Source organism: Amia ocellicauda, chromosome 14 (genome assembly GCF_036373705.1).
Source record: "Amia ocellicauda isolate fAmiCal2 chromosome 14, fAmiCal2.hap1, whole genome shotgun sequence".
Taxonomy (NCBI): domain Eukaryota; kingdom Metazoa; phylum Chordata; class Actinopteri; order Amiiformes; family Amiidae; genus Amia; species Amia ocellicauda.
Window position 1 is genome coordinate 10,603,122 of NC_089863.1, and position 22,328 is coordinate 10,625,449.

Sequence of the window (22,328 nt, forward strand, 5' to 3'; positions counted from 1 at the left end):
AGAAGAGCAACTTTGACTGAAATAACCACTCGTTACAACCGAGGTATGCAGCAAAGCATTTGTGAAGCCACAACACGTACAACCTTGAGGCGGATGGGCTACAACAGCAGATGACCCCACCGGGTACCACTCATCTCCACTACAAATAGGAAAAAGAGGCTACAATTTGCACAAGCTCACCAAAATTGGACAGTTGAAGACTGGAAAAATGTTGCCTGGTCTGATGAGTCTCGATTTCTGTTGAGACATTCAGATGGTAGAGTCAGAATTTGGCGTAAACAGAATGAGAACATGGATCCATCATGCCTTGTTACCACTGTGCAGGCTGGTGGTGGTGGTGTAATGGTGTGGGGGATGTTTTCTTGGCACACTTTAGGCCCCTTAGTGCCAATTGGGCATCGTTTAAATGCCACGGCCTACCTGAGCATTGTTTCTGACCATGTCCATCCCTTTATGACCACCATGTACCTATCCTCTGATGGCTACTTCCAGCAGGATAATGCACCATGTCACAAAGGTCGAATCATTTCAAATTGGTTTTTTGAACATGACAATGAGTTCACTGTACTAAACTGGCCCCCACAGTCACCAGATCTCAACCCAATAGAGCATCTTTGGGATGTGGTGGAACGGGAGCTTCGTGCCCTGGATGCGCATCCCACAAATCTCCATCAACTGCAAGATGCTATCCTATCAATATTGGCCAACATTTCTAAAGAATGCTTTCAGCACCTTGTTGAATCAATGCCACGTAGAATTAAGGCAGTTCTGAAGGCGAAAGGGGATCAAACACAGTATTAGTATGGTGTTCCTAATAATCCTTTAGGTGAGTGTATACAGTGCATCTGGAAAGTATTCACAGCGCTCCACTTTTTCCACATTTTGTTATGTTACACCCTTATTCCAAAATGGATTATATTCATTATTTTCCTCAAAATTCTACAAACAATAACCCATAATGACAACGTGAATGAAGTTTGAAATCGTTGCAAATGTATTAAAAATAATAAAACAAAAAAAGCACATGCACAGAAGTATTCACAGCCTTTGCTCAATACTTTGTTGAAGCACCTTTGGCACCAATTACAGCCTCAAGTGTGTGTAGTGAGGATTGATTCGATTTGTGTGTAAATGTAGAGTTTGAAAGAACGAAAGAGTAAAAACGTGCATTGTTTTTTATTCTTATAGATATGCTTTGGTTATTTAATCATGTAATCGTCTAAAAGAACAAATTAAACCCCACAGGAATCCCACTACACATTGTATTGGAATAGCCAATAAGCGCACTGGATCCAACCCACTAGCTGTGATTGTCAGAGGGGCTTTGTCACATTGAAAAAGAAACAGAAATACAGAACCACGCTTCGAAATGTAAAAGCGCACTGAGAAATGTCAATAGCAAACCGGAAATAAATAAATAAATTAATAAATTAATAAATAAATTAATAAATTAATAAATACAGAAATGTCTATTTATTTATTTATTTTTTATTTCAACATTTGTTTATTTATTCATTTATTTATTAATTCATTCATTTATTTCAACATTTATTTATTTATTCATTTATTTATTTATTTATTCTTTTCTCTCTGTATTTATTTTTAATTTTGGCATGGATTATCCTCCATAGTGATCCTGCCTTTCGTGTATATGTGGGGTGTTGTTGGGTTGGGTTGGGGAGGGATGTTTATGGTTATAGGTGCTATGTGGCTTCTCCTGTCTCCAGGGTGGTACAGCCGGAGAGCGGTGATTGGGGGCTGGGAGTTACATGACAGGGGGGTATATTAAGGGATGGTGATGTGCCGCTTGGGGGGTTGGAGCGGGAGAGTTATAGTGAAAGCAACTGAGTGTCTTTGTGAATGAGAGCACTGGAGGGAAAGTTGAGGTACCTCGAAACCCTATTAAAAAAGTATTTTTTTGGGGGGGGGAAACTCCTTGTTTCCTTTCCATTTATTTCAGTAATTACCTCAAACTCTGGGGTCATTACATTTGGTGGCAGAACTACGGATACAAAACCACACGCATGAAGAAAGATGACTACGTCATCAATTGGGAGGGAGCAGCTGCTCATAGTCACGCCGAAGCGACATCCTGAGAGAGAGCGTAAGGAAGATATTAAAGGAGATTCAGCAGGAAGTGGGGAGGAAAAGAGAGGTGCAGCAACACGCAATGCAACGGTGGAGAGAGGAGACCGGCTATGATGCACAGGTTGGGCCCAGGCCAACCGCGTTGAAGCAGGCAGAAGTAAGAGACCGGAAGTGCGGCCATCTTGCGCCACGGGGCGAGCAGTATAACAATGCTACCTACATGGAAGACGAGTCACCTGGTAAGCTCACATGGGAGTGTTTTATGACCGAGGCGGAACAGAGTGCATGGACTGCCGATATGCAACTCTTACAGCTGGTCAAGAAACTAAGCCTACCTGAATTTGTGCTGATACAACCGCTGTTAGAAATCGAGTCTGCGAGTATCGAGATCATGTGTGTTAGTGGGGGGATAGATGAGCCTCAACATAGGCACCGCTCCGATAGTGGCGGGGATACAGGCCATGAAACTGCCCGGGCCCAGGCTGCACAAGATGGTGCTCAGACCCTAACACTGTGGCCTACACCGCAGGCCCCATCCCCTCATTGCGCCACACTGACAGCCAGCCAGAAGGAACTGAAAGCTGGGCGTTGCGGCGGTGAGGTCCCCTGGGAGGCCTACAAGGTGAAGTTTGAAGTGGTGGCTTGAGCCAGTGCTTGGAGTCCTGAACAAAAAACACCCAGCTTGTAGCAGCATTGGAGGGGGTGGCGCTTCAGATATTACTGGATATTGGTGATGACAAGCATCTCGACTATGAAGCTGACAGTCAGGCGTTAACCTACCACTTTGGGGGAACTGAACCTGCTCTTCTTCTGCGCCAACGTCTGTCTACACGCCTACACAACCCCAGAGAACCATTAGGCCAGTACGCCACCGACATTCGCCACCTAACCTGCCTGGGATATAGTGAGTTTCCCCCAGCTGTACAGGAAGGCCTAGCCACAGATGCCTTCCTCCATGGCCTCACCCCCCGACACTGTCAGCCACCAGGTCTGCCTCGCTGTTCCCCTGACACTCGATGCTGCGCTGACCCAGGCCAAAGTTGTGGAGACCATCCTGGGGGAACAACCGCCACGTCCCCAATTCAAGTAAATATCTGTGGTGTATTTGTAATTAATTTAGAACAATTTGCAAATGATATTTTTCACTTTGACATTATGGATATTTTTTGTGTTGATCAGTGGCAAACACTCTTGATTAAATCCATTCTGATTTCATGTTATAACACAATGAAATGTGGAAAAGTCCAAGGGGGGTGAATACTTTTGAGAGCCACTGTACATTATTGGGGGGGACAATTTAATGTATGTAATATATCACAATATAATACATACAATCTTGAATTCAATCAGTCACATGGGAAGTACATGAAGAATAATATTCAGAGCCTCACCTCTTGCTTCTCTCGAACCTCGGCCTCAATCAGCACCCCTCCAATTTGGGCCTGGAAGCGATAGACAGCAGAGTCGCTCTCCATGGGGAACACAAACACAGCCTCCACTGGACTGGACTCCTGGTTCTCATACTGCAGAGTGGAGGAGACATCTGCCACAAAGCCCCGCACACTGAGCTCCACTGACACCGACTTCAGAGGCACTGAGACACAGAGCCAGACAGCAAAAGCACAGTTTAATCAAACAGAGAGAAAAGTTAATAGACACAATAGCACAGAAAGTTACAGGGAAGGGTGTGATACACATACTGGCACACACATATAGAGGTAGAGTAATACACACACAAACAGAGTGGTTAAACTGACAGACACACAGTGTGCTTTTACCTGGTTCATTTTTCAAAGTCAAGAGCCCACAGGTGCGTTCCATTTTGTCTGAAGAAAAAAGGCAAACCTGCTGGTTAACAAATGTTTTCAATATTAAGAACTTTGTGCTTCTAATGACACTATCAATCAACACCCACCAATGGAGCATGTCGTCACAATGTATTTGAACTCTGGTCAGATAAAGTGGATTAGAGGATTTGTGTTTATTTAAGGATGTATTTTGAAAAAAAAGCTATCAAAATCGGTTAGGTAGAAATGAAAAAAATGATTCTCCCCCCACCCCCTCTCCAGACTTAACAAAGCAAACCCTATTTCTAGATTTCAGACCCTTTGTCAATCTCTAATAATACACAGCCAAGCACATTGCAGAGAGGTCAGCTAAACAAAGCCAAACTCACTGAACAGAGAACACACACTCTTGACTCATACACACATGCACTGCGAGTGTATAATAGTCATGTGCTCCTTGGCCCCCCGGCAATGAATCTCTGCTGGTGTAGAATGTTGTAAGATTGTCAGTGAAAATCTAAAGCACATAAAATGATCATAATTGATTTTGTATTATTTATCAATCGACAAACAGAAACAATACAAAGGTTCACAGTACTTAATGCAATTTAGATTTGAAGAATCATCCCTCTCGTCTCTTACTGTTAACATTTACTTTTAATGCTGGAATTGGACACGAGGATTGATTCATCACCCATGCCCCACTCCTTTACCCCAGTAATGTAGAACCTGCTCTGCAAAAGGACAGTATTGACTCTGCTATATCATTCTTAAAGTGTGTGCATTTGTTAATGATGTGGTTTGAAACTGAAAAAATAAAATCACAATGAAAAAGCAAACTGGTTAAGAAGGCAGTCTCACTTTCTCTTGTTTTCAGCAGGTCCACTAACAGTTATAGAGTCAGATTACAAGCCTTGAAGTCCCTTTTCCCTTTTGAAGCAGTGGAAAACCCTCGTCTTGGAGGGCCAGAGTCCTGTAGTTATCTTTTTCATCCCCAACTGCTTGATACCTTAAGCCCCTTTCACACAAGCACACGAACCCAGAGTAGAAAGTGGGTTGAACCAGGTCAAAGGCAACCCACCTTACCACTGACACAGGTAGAGTCGAGGATGCTACAGTGAAAGGTGCTTCTTTTGAAACCTGCTTTATCAACCCCTAGTCATTGCAGTGCAGCCTACATAGAAGTGACTCCGCCTAAACCGGTGGAAAGCAACTTCAGATTGCAGCAAATGATAATGAGACATGATCATTCCAAAGAAATGTACCCTGATTTGCATGTCCTTCTCCGCTCCCTTCACTGGCTTCCGATCTTGGCTCACATCCAGTTGACTGTTACTCACCGTTGTCTCGTCCAGACTGCACTCAGCTAACTCAGACCCTCATCTGTCTAGACCAGGGATGGCGAACCTTTTTTGGCTGGAGTGCCCAAAGTCTGATTTGTATACTTTGCTCAGTGCCAAAGGGTGCCAATAATAAATTAGGGATCTAAACATTTATACAGGGGCTAAACAGCATTTTTTTAACCAATATTTATGCAAGTGCAGCTCCAGTCTACTAATGTCAGTCTGCTGCAGAGTATGAAGCTGAATGAAGCGAGGCACATATTCTTCCAAAAAAAGATAATAAATATGCAGGTTCCATTTTTGCTCACAGATTATTGTCAATTTACAAATATAAAAAAGCAGTAATAGCACTTCACTAGCTCTGTCATTTTTGGAATATGTCCCTTTTTATTTTGCACAATGAGAATCTTTAATCCTCATTCAAATTAAATCAGTCAATCTTAATTATATATAGTGCAACACCATGCCAAAGCATGTCACAACATTGAAGAATAAAGAATAAGTGCATCAGACAATGAATACATCTTTTAAATGCTGAGGTATTGGTACCATGCAGTAAAATGCATGAATCACATTTCATCACGCATTTAGTTTGAGTATTATAATGCTAAACTACATATAAAAACCCAATTAAAATCACAATCTACCCCCAAAACAAAGTGGCACAGATTCTCCCATTGCCCTGCCGTTACACACAAGAAGTACTTGTATGTACTTGCACTCAATCAATTCATTAATTAAAACTGGTAGATTCATATATATTGTGTGACACGTTTTAAGAAAAAAATAATGCAGTGTTTTCAGTCGAAAATCTGCGTACTAGAACCCAACTTAAAACATTAATATTCAGACAATAACGCGAGCGCTGCTCAATGACTTTGGGTCGGTGCCGTCACTGCCAAATATACCGACTGATTTTCTAAAGTGCCAATCAGTTTAGCGGACTAGTCGCTCGCTGTTTTGCCAATACGGCTGTGGGTGCCACTCTGGGCACGGTGCCACAGGCTCGCCATCCCTGGTGTATACACTCCCTGCAGACCTCTGCAGTCCTCCTGCGCCACAAGACTACCTTTGCCTCTCCACTCCCCTTCCTCCAGAGCCGCTCCTTTTCCACTCACACCCCCTAAGCGGTGGCACGACTTTCCCACTGAGGTCCGGACAGCACAGTCCCTGAACAACTTCTGGTTAAGACTCAAGACACATCTGTCCAGACTGTACTTGTAATATGGCATCTTCTTCTCCAGAGCTGTTCAGCACTCCTGTGATTCTGCACTTCATATGTCTATGCTTGCTCATGCTCCTGCTTAGTCACACATTGTTATATCTCCTGTTGATCACTGTGATTCCTCCTCTGCCCCCTGCCTTTAGCACAGGTCTAGGACTTCACTGCATCAAGTCTGCACTTGTCGCCTCCTTGTATTTGGCAATAACTGTAATTCTGCACTCTCATTCTTAAATTATAATTTATATGAATGCTTGTTTGAATATTGTATTTAATTCTATTGCTGCACTTCTGTAATGCTTGTGTAACCCGTAGGTCGCCATGGATAAGTACATACATAAAGAACGCATTGATTAAATTGATCTTTCCTTGTGCGGTCATTTCGAAATTGCACTTGTGTCGTCATCTTTACACCAGTCTAGTTAAAGCAGGGGTTCCCAAAATGTGGCCCTCGAGGATGTTTGGTGCGGCCCCCCAAAGCCAACCTTCAACCCCCCCTTTTCGGAACCTTTATTATTTTTTTAAACTTTCTGAAAAATGTCTGTTACACATTGCACATGCAATTTGGGTGGAAATAATAAAACAACAGTTAAAGTTCATACATATTCCTTAACAGAAGTGGATAGTAAATAAAAAGGTATGATTTTGACATATTTCGTTTTCATCGGTGGTTCATTCTCTACTGCGGCCACCCCATTTCATGCAACCTCCAGAAATTGGCCCTCCATCACCAGATATTGGTAACCCCAGATATATGCTAAAGCATATTTGAATTACTTCTTCCATAAGCTTTGAAAAGAGCAACTCGCACTAATGTATCGTTCATTAATGTGCTTTTAGTTTGTTTCTCGTTATAACATATTATCCAGAATAAAACCACAACTGTAAAAGTCGGGGCATTCATTTCCAATCATCTCAATACAATGGCAGTCCTTACCTCAGAGGCCGACCCAGCTGCTCTGATGCGCTCAGTTAGCGCTGCCGTCCGTCCCTGCGCCGCCTCTCAGCGCACTTGCACGTCACTACAGATGCCCGCCACGCTATTGGCCGAGACTCCAGTAAGCCCCTTCCCTTGCGCTGGTTTCGTGCTTTTGCTCTGCTTTCATTTCATTCACAAAAAAGGAAAGTGAGTTGGATTGACGCAGGATTGGAAGCAGGTTTCGTGTTTACTCTCTCTTGTTTCCAACCCTCCTGCCCTGTAGTGTTGCACTTGGAGAAGGATTCGTAGTTAAAAAAAATATGGTCCATGGTCCATGTTGAACTGTAAGACAGAGCGCTGCGGGAACAGGAGCTCCTCCAACTCAACTACACTACACTGGCACTGGCACTACACTGTACATGAGTCGCACACCTTTCCCAGCGATCAGATCAAACTGGAGCAGAGAACCAGTGCGAGATAGACAGATACAGAGAGAGAGAGACTGCTGCTGTTTTAATTTAGACATTAAATTATCCAATATCAATTACAAAAACGTATTTATAGGGCGTTATCTGCGTTTTCGAATGAGTTATAAAATCATAATATATATATGTTTATGAACCTTATTTAACAATGAATGCAAGTTTGGCTGTGATTTTATCATTAATGTTCGTAGTCATCAGTGTGGCTCCTTGTTGCACATATGTGTATATGTGTATACATGGCATATCGAACACATAATGTCCTTGTGCTGTTGGTCTAACTATCTACCTGCAGTGTTTCAAAGGGTGGTCACACCAAATATCGATTTGATGTAGATTTTCTTCTGTGCACTCACTTTGCATTTAGTTAATTGATAAATATAATCTATTAACATGTCTTATTTTTGAAAGCATTCTTACTTCATTCTACAGCATTTTTTCACACCTGCCTAAAACTTTTGCACAGTACTGTATATAAAATCATACATACAAACAGTTAGGTCCATACATATTAATATAATATATATTACACACATACACCATTACATACATACTGTATGTATATAAAGTGTTTCACACATAAAATCAATAGTGCATAAACAATCTTTAACTATGAGAAATGTAATCACAAATACCACACCAAAAGAAAGAGGCAGTGACACAAGAGAGTATACCTACATGTCAACCTCAAACTTGGAATTTCTTTAAATCAGTGAATACATTCAAAACGAAAAGACAACCAAAGATATTTTACATGCAAGTTTACATATAACCACACTCTAGTTCACCAGACAACACATTGTAACTTTAAAAAGAGAATCACAAAGGCGAAAGAGCGAATAAAATCAAAACAAGTCTGGAAACAAAACAGTGCTGTAAGAATTTTTTTTTAATGCTTGGCTTTTCAGTCAATCCAATAAATAGTTTAACAGAAAACTTTAGGCCAATTTATACCTTAATTCGATTTTTAAAGAGATGACACGTTCAAGTTACAGGCGTGCAATAATCATTAATTTGTGACAAAAATAGAAAACTAATATAATTTAATTATATTACTGAAACGGGTAATATTAAGCTTCTGCCGAGTTACAGGAAAGAAACAGACGATACCCGATTTCTCTCATTGCTCCTCACAGAGAGCAGTTGTGGTCAGTCTGGTCAGCAGCGGCAGACTGGTCTCTCTCTCTCGCTCTTTTCCTCCTCTTACACAGGGGATGTGCCTTATCCACCCCTGGCAGGACTCCATAGTTATGGAACAAAGAACGTGAACAGATGGCTTGTGTTATATGGGCCACGGGTGGCATGGTGGTGCAGGACCCCAGGGTGGCTGACGGCTGCACAGAGAGCGATGCTGCAAAACGCAGGTGAGCTCACCTGTGGTCCTTTCATTCATGCCAAAGCTCCGATTGAACAATTCAGTTTAATAGTGTTTGCACCGTGAGGACAGTGCAGTAATAGTGTTGATGTTTTGTGACTGGAGTTTGGTATATTGAATTTCAGTGCTTTCTACATGAACACACGAGGTGTCACTGGTGAAGGTTTTGTTTTAAGTACAGAACTGGGTGATGGGATTAGCGAAAACTGTTTAACGATTCTGAATTGTGTGTGAAAACTGGTGAATAATTCCGATTGTTGAAATAGTCTCTTTTGGTATCTAAACTAATGGATTGGGATATGGTGTTCATAGAACCAGTTTTTGAATAAGCAAACAAACTGTGACAAACCAAATTAGTTAATTGCAGTTTTAGATTAGTAAAATGGAAAAGGGCAATTAGTTCCAGTATTGCTATGGTACTATGCTATAATTCAACCCTGATACCCAGAAGAACAAAGCCTGAACCAGCAATATCTGCCCGATACATCATACGAGCCCCACTTATATTAAACATTATGTTGTAATGATCACCTTGCATGACTGATAAGCAGCCGCACTGTCGTCCAAATGGAGCCATTACTGGCCCACTTTATATACAGTTAAAGTATGTCAGCAATGATGACAAATGCAGGGATGTCAGATGTGTCAATTCTTAAGCAATGCAGTTTACTGTGGGGATTCAGTGTGGCAGAAATGAAAATAGGATAGATAGGAAAGAAGCCACTAAATAAGTGAAGTATAGAATATAGGACAACAGAAAGACTGCAGAGTATACTACACTATATATGGATAGAGAAGGGATGTTAATTGATATATGGAACAGAACCTGGTAAAGGTAGAAAAGTACTTGGAATATAACAGAGAAAAGAGAAAAAGTGTTGGGCTGAAGCAGAAGCCCAAACACTCACTAACATTCAGACCATCCACAGACAAACAACCCAACAAACACACCCTGTAGGAAACAATTACAATACTTTGACTGGGGATACATGAGACTGAGATGCATGCACACAGTCCAGAAAACACAACTGAAAACAGGCTAAAGAAAAGTAAAGGCAAAACGAACCGTCCTGCAAAGTAACAAAATAAATGAACAATGTCCAAGTGTTGATGAAAATGATCATGAAAAACAAACCAATGTCCACAGGATGGAGTGAGCTGACCCTGCAGAAGTCCAGTGAAACAGCAATGAATGTGGAGGAGATTGATTGGAAAAACTGAGAGCTTTGCAATGGTCTTGGTGAATACCCCAAGTATGAGGAGTGGAGATGAATGCAGCAGTTGTGAGGAAAATCCAAAACAGGCCAACGCACAAACTGTCAAACAACACTCAACACGATTCCACACTAAGAAACATAAGAAAGTTTACAAACGAGAGGCCATTCGACCCATCATGTTCGTTTGGTGTCCATTAATAACTGAGTGATCCAAGGATCCTATCGAGTCTATTTTCAAATGTTCCCAAATTTTCAGCTTCTACCACATCGCTGGGGAGTTTGTTCAGATTGTGACGACTCTCTGTGTGAAGAAGTGTCTCCTGTTTTCTGTCTTGAATGCCTTGAAGCCCAATTTCCATTTGTGTCCTCGGGTGCGTGTGTCCCTGCTGATCTGGAAAAGCTCCTCTGGTTTGATGTGGTCGATGCCTTTCATGATTTTGAAGACTTGGATCAAGTCCCCACGTAGTCTCCTCTGTTCCAGGGTGAAAAGGTTCAGGTCCCTCAGTCTCTCAGTAGGACATTCCCTTCAGACCTGGAATAAGTCTGGTTGCTCTCCTCTGAACTGCCTCTAGAGCAGCGATATCTTTCTTGAAGTGTGGAGCCCAGAACTGTACACAGTATCCAGATGAGCTCTAACTAGTGCATTGTACAGTCTGAACATTACTGCCCTTGTTCTCAATTCTACACTTTTGACAATATACATAGCATCCTGTTTGGATTGCAAAACCATCGAGTCACCCCAGCTATGGCTGCACTGTATATACGAACAGGTGCTACCTAGGCTGTCATTGGACAATGGAAGATTTGAATGAGCCAATAGGGGAGAGATAGAACAGAGGACTGTGGGAAGTGAAGTTTTTACCTGGCCAGGCTACTGTCTCTAGTTAAAGGGACAGGTGGGTATTTAACCACTTCTGTAACATTGTGAGTGTTACAACATATGCCTTCATTTTGCCCTGCTCCAGATCGCCGCCCTGCCCACACTGAGCTATGATTCACTGAATAATGTTTTTATCGGTATTCTGCTGAAACAAATTGGGTCTTTTTGTATGTTAGTCAAGCATCCCATAATGCTCTAGGGGTGTGGGGGCTCTGTAGGTTTATCTTCATGTATTTTAAATTGCATTTACAGGATCCTGCACATTTATTTGGTATATGCCTTTGCTAGTACAGTAATCTTCTACCTCCTGTTCCTGGTCCTACGTGTTTTCCTGTGTTGGCACCTGCAGAGCCCTGGTGCTAGATGAAGAGAGGACTGGGACTGTGTGGATGGTGGCCCTCGCCCTGCTCATATTCACTGTGGCTTACAGACCCTGTTTCCTCACACTTCTCATTATTACAGCTTCTGCATGTGTTTCTGCTTTGAACTAGGATGTACGCTTTGAATTTCATATTAACTGTACTTCCACACTTTCGTAATTCCTAAATTGTACTGTATATTAATGCTTAATCTAAATTTGTATTGAAATGTATTACTGCACTTTTGTAATGCTTGTGTAAACTGTCTGCCAGTAAATATATATATTTATATATCCAATTTCTGTAATAATTGGACGCAGACACCAATTCCAAAGATATAAATTGTCAAATGTATTAAAAAACAAAGACTAAATGTAGCACTACACTAATTATACAAAAGGGAAAAACTAATTATAATTCAACTCTAGATCAACAAATCAAAGACAAATCACTTCCGTGACCAAATCAAAGACCATGGGATCGCATATGATATCACACAAGTCGTTAAACAAAAAAGGTTATAAACACATTGACTACAATACCGGTTAGTAAGACGAAGGTGAGTCTCTCATTAGTATTGTTAGTCAGACATTAAATAACTACGCAGGTTAGTATTTATGTCAGGTAACTTCTCGTTATATACACTCACCTAAAGGATTATTAGGAACACCATACTAATACTGTGTTTGACCCCCTTTCGCCTTCAGAACTGCCTTAATTCTACATGGCATTGATTCAACAAGGTGCTGATAGCATTCTTTAGAAATGTTGGCCCATATTGATAGGATAGCATCTTGCAGTTGATGGAGATTTGTGGGATGCACATCCAGGGCACGAAGCTCCCGTTCCACCACATCCCAAAGATGCTCTGTTGGGTTGAGATCTGGTGACTGTGGGGGCCAGTTTAGTACAGTGAACTCATTGTCATGTTCAAGAAACCAATTTGAAATGATTCGACCTTTGTGACATGGTGCATTATCCTGCTGGAAGTAGCCATCAGAGGATGGGTACATGGTGGTCATAAAGGGATGGACATGGTCAGAAACAATGCTCAGGTAGGCCGTGGCATTTAAACGATGCCCAATTGGCACTAAGGGGCCTAAAGTGTGCCAAGAAAACATCCCCCACACCATTACACCACCACCACCAGCCTGCACAGTGGTAACAAGGCATGATGGATCCATGTTCTTATTCTGTGTACGCCAAATTCTGACTCTACCATCTGAATGTCTCAACAGAAATCGAGACTCATCAGACCAGGCAACATTTTTCCAGTCTTCAACTGTCCAATTTTGGTGAGCTTGTGCAAATTGTAGCCTCTTTTTCCTATTTGTAGTGGAGATGAGTGGTACCCGGTGGGGTCTTCTGCTGTTGTAGCCCATCCGCCTCAAGGTTGTACGTGTTGTGGTTTCACAAATGCTTTGCTGCATACCTCGGTTGTAACGAGTGGTTATTTCAGTCAAAGTTGCTCTTCTATCAGCTTGAATCAGTCGGCCCATTCTCCTCTGACCTCTAGCATCAACAAGGCATTTTCGCCCACAGGACTGCCGCAAACTGGATGTTTTTCCCTTTTCACACCATTCTTTGTAAACCCTAGAAATGGTTGTGCGTGAAAATCCCAGTAACTGAGCAGATTGTGAAATACTCAGACCGGCCCGTCTGGCACCAACAACCATGCCACGCTCAAAATTGCTTAAATCACCTTTCTTTCCCATTCAGACATTCAGTTTGGAGTTCAGGAGATTGTCTTGACCAGGACCACACCCCTAAATGCATTGAAGCAACTGCCATGTGATTGGTTGATTAGATAATTGCATTAATGAGAAATTGAACAGGTGTTCCTAATAATCCTTTAGGTGAGTGTATATATCAGTCTCATTTACGTTTAGGTGCCGAGAAAGATCCTATCATTACTTGTTACCACAATTTCCCTTAACTGATTATTATTCAATGATTAAGGATAGGCAGGGCCACCTATAATCTAATGTCTATTAACTTGGGTCAATTTCAGACTAAACAGTTAAACAGGAATGAGAAGATATTTCTCGGCGTTGACAGATTTTATTTCTAAAATTATCAACAAAACAGTTTAATGCAACACACATTTATATTTAAGAAAACTAAATGATATTACACATTCTAGAGTTATGAATCACAGATTAACATTTCTAATTGATTTCTCAAATGTCATGAATCACAAGCTCCAAACTGTTAAACTTATCTGAACTTCGTCACAGAGAGACCTCTCTGGCTTCAGGCTCAGATAACAGCACACAGCACGAGGTCCGTGTGGTTTGGAACAAAGGCAGTCCGGTTCGGCTTTGTCCAAGAACTTCCACTCAGTCGATGCACCTGGAAGTTGGGGTTTTGCGAATGTAGAGTCTTTTCCAAACAGATTTTCCACTGGTTTGAAGGCTCCAAGGTTGTGCACAAAATGTTCTTTGTAAGCAGGGTTTCCACCGTAGTTACTTGAAGACAAAGTCTTTGAGGAAAGCAGGGCCCTGTTTGGTTCCAAGGGTCAAGTTTCTTAAGACTCAATAGCTATTTAAATGACTGACACTTTCGTATTCAGTCGACTTAGTCAATTGTCCAGCTGTAAAACTCCACTGATCAGGTGGGCACAGGTGGGCAGCGCAGTCTGTAAAGTTCTTTATTTAATAAAGTCCTTTAAAATAATTATTCGTACGGCTCAATCTCCTTCTGTTCGGCCATTGGTGTTCGGCTCTGCTGACCCGGGCATTTACTGTTATTATTGTTAGTAGTGTTTTGTTTGTAGTTAGGGATTGTTTAAGTTTAGTTAGTGCTCGAACAGAGCTAGGTTTTGTTTTGCTTGTTTTGACACTGTGCCTGCCATTGAGGGAAGCAATAAAACAGTGAGCCTGTTTTGTACCCTCTGCCTGCCTCCCTACTGTGTGTTTTAAGACCAGACCCCGCCTACATACAGCCCTTTTTGTGACGGGCCCCCCAACCTGCTACAATATATAACAATTCCTCCTTTCTAGATTTGAAACGCTCTCAGGTATTCACAAATAATGTGTAATGTCACTAATATAATTCACAGGTGTGTTAGTTACTAAATAATTGAAAAAAAAAAAAAAAAAAAAAAAAACTATCTACATGGCATAGTCCTTTCTACAGGTGCAGTCTCTGTGTGGTAGAGGGTCTCTGAGACCACTGTCTGTCTTTTGGGTGGCAGTCTGAGGACCTGTGTCGACTGGAGGTTCGATGTTTTGTTTTTCCATTGTTCTTTCTTCGAGCGTAACAACGTCTGCAAGTGGACATGGAACGGCAACAGGGGTAGGTCGTTGTTCCTGGTCGTTGTGGATGCCTGCTCAAAGTGGCCAGAAGTATTTCTTCTGAACACCACCACTGCGATACGCACAACTGATGTCCTACGGAGCCTTTTTGTTGAGCTGACCACCAATGTTGTGTGGCGTCAAATGCTTGTGCTAACAGAGCATTTCTCCTAATCTCCCTCTCTATCATTGCAGATGTTACTGGGAGGCTTTCGATTATCATCATTGTGAAGACGTCCAGTGGGTCACAGTCCGCTATATTTGATGCAGTGTTCTGTAGTGGCAAGCAGGAAAGTCTGTCAGCATTTGTGTGGCTGAGAGTTCTTTTAAACTCTGTCATAACTGTGTCCACTCATAAATAAGGCCCATCGCTGCATGCGTGCAGCAGTAATAGGAATGCCCTTCCGTGGACTAAATAGGGAGATGAGTGGCTGGTGGTCAGCGTGAATCTCTTACCATAGAGATACTGGTTGAAGCTCTTCACAACCCAGACAAGGCTCAGCACTTCTTGGTCAATCTGCATGTAATTCTGTTCTGCTGTCGATAGTGATTGGGAGGCGAAGGCAATTGGCCTTTCACTGCCATCTGTCATGACATGTGAAATTATGGCACCAATGCCATATGGTGAGGCATCGCAAGCTAACTTTACAGCTAAGGCTGGGTTGTAATGCGTCAACACAGTGTCAGACATCACTAAACGTTTAGCTTCCAGAAAAGCTTAGTTACACTCCTTTGTCCACAGCCATTGGCCTCCACCACACCACAGACTCTCACAGCACCATTTTTCTTAGCCACCGGCACGATTGGTGTTGCCCAGGGGCCCCAGAATTCCAGCCTCTTCCAGTCTGTTCAACTCTTTTGGTCGCATAGCATATGGAACAGGGCGGCCTTTGTGGAATTTAGGGATAGCTCCTTCTGTGACAACAATGTTTCCTTTAATCTGTTTCAGAGTGCCAATTCTATCTTGGAACACTGGAGCTGCTTGTTCCAGGATTTTACTCAATTTGGCTTCAGTTGACTGTACGGTGGGCTGAAAAAGGCTATGTATAGATTTCCAATCTATTTGCAGTTTCCATAGCCAGTCACATTCCCAGAGGGCATGTCCCCCTTTTTGAACAACATACAAGTCCAATACACATGCCTGGTTGTTGTATGAGACTGTCACCAGTATCACTCCTAAAGGAATTATTCTTTTGCCAGTGTATGTTTTCAGAGACCGTGTGGTTTTTTGCAACTTTACATTCTTAAAGTGTTTTTTCCACTCGAGCTGGGTCATGACCGACACTGCAGAGCCCGTATCCAGGTCCATCTTCACCGGTTTCTCATTTATTTCTGGTGTGAGCCAAATTACGTTCTTATCACTTCCATGCATATTGTAGATTTCAAGGCTAGCCAGCCACTTTCACTTTCAGATCCTGACGTGTCCTGCACTGCATGCACTCTTCTGCTTGTCTTACGGTAATTACCACCCTGGCTTGTTTCTACATTATCTTTGTTTCTCCCTGCATGGCAAACTCATTGAATGTGACGCACTTGTTACAATGTCTGCAGGTCTTATTCTTAAATCTACATTGTGAGGCAATGTGTGAGCCTCACCCCAACGATAGCATGTACTTGCTAGTGGCTCGGTCTTTTTTATTAGGCCTGTGTTTCCAGCTCTGCTCATTCTGTGTGCATTAGCAGCAGCTTTAACATCTGCCTGAAATTCCGTCGCGTCTCTTGCAGCCGTTTCCATAGACATTGTAATTTCTATTGCAAGTTTGAAAGTCAGGTCAGCAGCCTCTTCTGTGAGCTCTCATGTAAAATGCCGCAGACTAGCCTCGTTTAGCTCATCTCCAAACTGACAATATCTAGACCGCTTGTTCAGCTCTGCTGCATCAGCAGCGATTGTTTCACCTTCGTGCTGGTTTCGTTTGTGAAACCGAAACCGTTCAGCTATTTCCAGAGTCTTAGTGGTCCTGCGTTATTTGTACGATGTCGGCGAGAGTTGTATTTGCCGGCTTCTCAGGAGCAGTCAAAATCCAGACTGTACGCTTTCCCCCCAATTGCGCTTAGCAAGGCTGGGACACGCTTCTCTCCAATATAATTTACAGCAAAATATTGTTCAATCCGCTCAGTATACATAATCCATTCGTCTGAATTACTGTCATCAATTTTGCCGATACAGCCTGCCATTTCTTCTGCAAGTCTACACACTGCGCCGTATCCACTCATTGTCAGAGCAATGCGTCCTTCCAAACCGCGATGAACGAAATCCGAGTGATGGACCAGCAGGAAAAACTCGAGCGAGATGTATTTGCCGGGATCACATATATCCTCGTCGCCAATTGTTGTGTTTGTACTGCAACTTATGAATTGAGCACACAGAGACAATAATTCAATTAAACTTCAGACATCTTTATCTGTTGTGTTTCTTCAGTAGAGAGATTCACACTGCATTCGCACTTGCAGATTCAAACAATCAAACACTGGAAGGTGTACATATAATTAACCTCCGCAGATTCACCTAAACATATATAACATGTGGGTTTTTAGAAACTGGAAGATCACAAATGTTTAGTAACCATCTCAAATTGGACATTTTTAATCAAAAGGCCTTAAGATTCCTCTGAAAGAAACACAACAAAGTAGGTTGTTGTTGTTACAATATGCTTCTGAAATGTTTGTTAGAGAGGAAACACACCCATGTATGCTGTTTATATACACGCTTACTATTTACTTGAACATTATCAGATCAGATGGACACTTGGAGACAAACGGTTTCAGAGTGATTGTGATGTTGTCTGCCTATGGCCGTGCTCTGCAGTCAGAGCTCCCTCACTGTAGTGCTCTGCGGCAGGCTGGCCTCAATGCACGCTAGATGCTTTCTTTTCAAGCAGCACAAAACCATAAGCAGGCTTCTCGGTTCTCATACATATATAAAATAACTGTACCAGAAGAAGCAACTCAGGTTTCACTTTTCACACACTCAGACAATAGTACTTACAAATGTGTATTACAAATGTATATGTAGATTAGATATAGATAGAGAGATGCATAATGTAAGTAACACCCACATTTCAGAAGGATTGACAACCCAGTACCACAGCTCAGTGTTGTGATAATCTTATGTTTCTATCCCAGGTTATTTTGCTCGAGTTGGGGAACTCCGCACACAGGACAATTGGATCTTGGCACACCAACAAGACACCAGGTAAGAATATAACAGTTTTATTGCATAGAAAATGTATACAAACCAAATACAACAAAGCACAGGGCAATAAGTCTGTATTTGCCTACCATACAGTAATTTAAAACAGGGAATCTAACAATAATTAATATATAAATCAACTAAAACTGAACTAAAATGCATTTAAAAATGTGGCAATGAAAGTTAAAAATATATAAATGCTAAAATGCGTCATGATGTATTTCCCTATAGAGTCCAGTGTAGCTTCGCCTGATCCTTTTGTAAAAGACACCCACAGACTCCTCAATTCCAACTGATCAGTACAGCACAGACTCCTCCAGCCCCACTGACCAGCACAGCGCAGACTCCTCCAGACCCACTGACCAGCACAGCGCAGACTCCTCCAGACCCACTGACCAGGACACCATGGACACATCAGGCAGCTCTGAGGAACATGTCTATGGCAGTGACAACTACAATGGCATCAGTGACAATAATCAATCATATGATCTTACATCTATTTTCCCAGCTGTGTTCTACATCATTGTGTTCTGCCTCGGCCTGCCTGCCAACTGCTGGGCCCTTTACAGGCTGTACTGCCTGTTCCAGTCTGGCAGCAGGGTCTATGTCTACATCATCAACATGCTCCTGGCAGACCTGCTCCAGCTCGCCGCCCTGCCCACACTGATTCATGTGTTACTGAATTATGTATATTTTGAGAGTGCCAATACTGGAAATCTGATCCTTCTGTTTGTTAGTCAGGCTGCCATTGCTGGGTTCCTGGTGCTGGTCTCCCTGGAGAGATACCTGGCCATCGCTTGGCCTGCCTGGTACCATCGCATCCAGCGTCTCAGATGTGCCCTGCCCATTGCATTGGGGGTGTGGGGGCTCTGTACATTTATTCTATTGATATTCGAATTGTATATTAGTGTATATTATTACACTCATGCTGAAGAATACATCTTGTCCATTGCAATTATCTTATTTGTTCTGCCCCTGATACTCCTTGTGTTCTCCTGTGTTGGCACCAGGAGAGCCTTGGCCAGAGCCGACTCAGTACCAGACACAGAGAGGAGGAGGGCTGTGTGGACGGTGGCCCTCGCCCTGCTCATATTCACAGTGGTTTACAGCCCCTATGTCCTCACACTTCTCATTTTTATAACATCTGAATTTGCAGGAAATCATTTACATTCAGTACTACCAGTTCTTGCTGTTACATGCTCTCTGCTCAGTCTGTCTGCAGTCCTGCCCCCCCTGCTGTGTCTGTTTCTTAGGGAGAGCCCCAGAGACACAGGGGACCGTGGGGCTGAGCAGGGAGACGCAGGGGAGCAGGAGCTCCATCCAGTGTCTGAAAACACACATGGTACTTAGGACAGGGATCTACAACAGGAAATTAAAATGGGAATCCATTAATAGACTGTGTGGTACACTGTATAGATGTGTGATTGGCATTAAATTGACATCCTGGCAACTTTTGAGAATATATAATTTTTTTGTAATTTTGAGCTTCTTGTGGCTTATCTCATATTTTCTGCAATACTTTTAGTTAGCCTTTAATACATTAAAAACAAGTGGTTGAAAGTTTATCAGTTGTATTTCCTGTTTTCATTGTTGTTGATTTTTGTTTTAATGTTTTATAGCTATATTTGTTTGTCTTTCTTTTGAACTATACTTCTTGTTTGACCAGTGGTTTCTCTGATTAACTTTAGATTGATTCATCTTAAGAAATCAGCTGTCCATCTTCACTCTTCAATTTTCCTCTCTCTGGTTTTGCCTCAAACTGTCACCTGAATGATAAGAGGTGTGATGTCTCCGCTCTTACCTGCCTCTCTCTGGTTATTATTGCGTTTTCCTCCTGTACCACTGGGCTGTTCTTAAGTCTCTGGTATGAAGACATTTGTGTAATTCAGAGATTCTTGTGGTATATTTAATATTTTCTATGATAATATTTAGTTAACCTTTAATACGTTAAAGAAAACGTAGGTGGTTGAATGTCCATCAGTTTCATTTCCTGTTTTCATTGTTGATGTTTTGTTGCGTTTAATCTGTATTTGATCAAAATAAAGATGATCAAATACAGAGATTGAACGTAACAAAACATTCAAACATTCAACCACCTAAGTTTTCTTTAACTTATTAATGCTTAACTAAAGATTAACCTTTAATTAATTCCTTGTATGACCAGTATGTCATAAATGCCTGGTTTCTCTGATAAACTTACATTAAACTCATCTGTCTGTCCTTATTGCCCATGAGGGCTGATATTATATTCACAGCAGAAACTAGAAGCCTCTGCCCCCCCTCCCTGCTCTCTCCTCCACTATATAAAGCACCAGGCTGTCTCCTATGCCACCTCATTTAGCAGATACCTAGGACTTCACTGCATCATATCTGCATGTGTTTCTGCTTTGAATTAGGATGTACGCTTTGAATTTTATATTAACTGTACTTCCACACTTTTGTAATTCCTAAATTGTACTGTATATTAATGCTTCTTGAATTTGTATTGAAATGTATTATTGCACTTTTGTAATGCTTGTGTAAACTGTCTGCCAATAAATAAATAAAAATATGAATAAATAATATTGTGTTTCTCTGATGTTACGTACGTTGAACCCGTTACCTACCCACTACATCTCACTGCTTGACATTGGACAATTTTAATGGGTTGAGATTCCTTTTGGGTTTTTAGAAACTGGAAGATCAGTAACCATCTCAAATTGGAATTTTTTAATCAAAAGGCCTTAAGATTCCTCTGAAAGAAACACAACAAAGTAGGTTGTTGTTGTTACAATATGCTTCTGAAATGTTTGTTAGAGAGGAAACACACCCATGTATGCTGTTTATATACACGCTTACTATTTACTTGAACATTATCAGATCAGATGGACAGACAAACGGTTTCAGAGTGATTGTGATGTTGTCTGCCTATGGCCGTGCTCTGCAGTCAGAGCTCCCTCACTGTAGTGCTCTGCGGCAGGCTGGCCTCAATGCACGCTAGATGCTTTCTTTTCAAGCAGCACAAAACCACAAGCAGGCTTCTCGGTTCTCATACATATATAAAATAACTGTACCAGAAGAAGCAACTCAGGTTTCACTTTTCACACACTCAGACAATAGTACTTACAAATGTGTATTACAAATGTATATGTAGATTAGATATAGATAGAGAGATGCATAATGTAAGTAACACCCACATTTCAGAAGGATTGACAACCCAGTACCACAGCTCAGTGTTGTGATAATCTTATGTTTCTATCCCAGGTTATTTTGCTCGAGTTGGGGAACTCCGCACACAGGACAATTGGATCTTGGCACACCAACAAGACACCAAAGCACAGGGCAATAAGTCTGTATTTGCCAACCATACAGTAATTTAAATCAGGGAATCTAACAATAATTAATATATAAATCAACTAAAACTGAACTAAAATGCATTTAAAAATGTGGCAATGGAAGTTAAAAATATATAAATGCTAAAATCCACATAAAAGCTCTATAGAATAGCTTCCAGGATTGTTAATACATTAAATGGTAATAGGTAAGTAACATAGGTATTTGTAAAGTCTGTATTTGACAATGCATCGCATATGTATCAGTATTTATACGCAAATAAAGCCGTTCAATATCTTGTCTCCAGTGTTTCATGTCACTCATGCTTCCTCTGGATCTCTGATGGGACACTGCTATAGGAACCCCCCTGGCCTATGGCACCACACCAGTCCACCCTCACAGGTCCAAGAGAACACAACACGATGATCACTGCATGACTTGGCTTCGACAGCTTCCATGCTGCGCCAAAGACGATTCCACACCAAGGGAAGCACACGAGAGAAACGGAAAGAGAGGTGTACCCTGAAATAATCAGCTCCATCTCCCGGCTCCAGCGTCTGCATCTTCTGAGGGTGAAGAGGAGAAAGACACCCACACTGATTGCACTTCAAAGATAAGCGCAACTTGATTGGGGACAAATCTGTTTGAGACTTTGGGTCTGTAGAAGAGACCATGTGGTAGCTAGGTAGAATTTTGCATATTTGTGGGGAATGGAATTTTAGCTTAGTTTTGTAGAACTTTTTATATGGTTTTAACCCAGAATTATTAAAGGCTCATTTTACATAGAATATTCAATTTAACCCTTTTATTTTTGTTCAATCCTGTAATTGCACCTTTGCACTGAAATATAATTTTCTC

The 22,328-nt window shown here is 41.7% G+C and overlaps 2 protein-coding genes across 2 annotated transcripts in view; one reads left to right on the forward strand and one right to left on the reverse strand.

The window, feature by feature from the left end:
- The window catches only part of LOC136768669 (von Willebrand factor A domain-containing protein 5A-like), a 50,752-nt gene extending 46,842 nt beyond the window's left edge, over window positions 1-3,910 (reverse strand). The window contains exons 1-2 of the mRNA XM_066722971.1: window positions 3,867-3,910; window positions 3,480-3,682 (exon numbers count right to left, since the gene is read on the reverse strand). Of these exons, the coding sequence (XP_066579068.1) occupies window positions 3,480-3,682; window positions 3,867-3,909 (246 nt within the window). The 5' untranslated portion in view covers window position 3,910. The remainder of the gene's footprint in view (window positions 1-3,479; window positions 3,683-3,866) is intronic.
- A 12,467-nt stretch (window positions 3,911-16,377) lies between these two features.
- LOC136768019 (ovarian cancer G-protein coupled receptor 1-like) lies at window positions 16,378-20,685 on the forward strand. Its single transcript, XM_066722075.1, has 3 exons — window positions 16,378-16,426; window positions 18,092-18,161; window positions 18,390-20,685. Exon 3 carries the CDS (start codon window positions 18,564-18,566, stop codon window positions 19,506-19,508), a length of 945 nt encoding a protein of 314 aa, XP_066578172.1. The 5' UTR covers window positions 16,378-16,426; window positions 18,092-18,161; window positions 18,390-18,563; the 3' UTR covers window positions 19,509-20,685.
- The last annotated feature ends 1,643 nt before the right edge of the window (window positions 20,686-22,328 follow it).

Coding starts and splice junctions, on each gene's coding strand:
- LOC136768019 (XM_066722075.1), top strand. CDS start 18,564: ATGGACACATCAGGCAGCTCTGAGGAACATGTCTATGGCAGTGACAAC.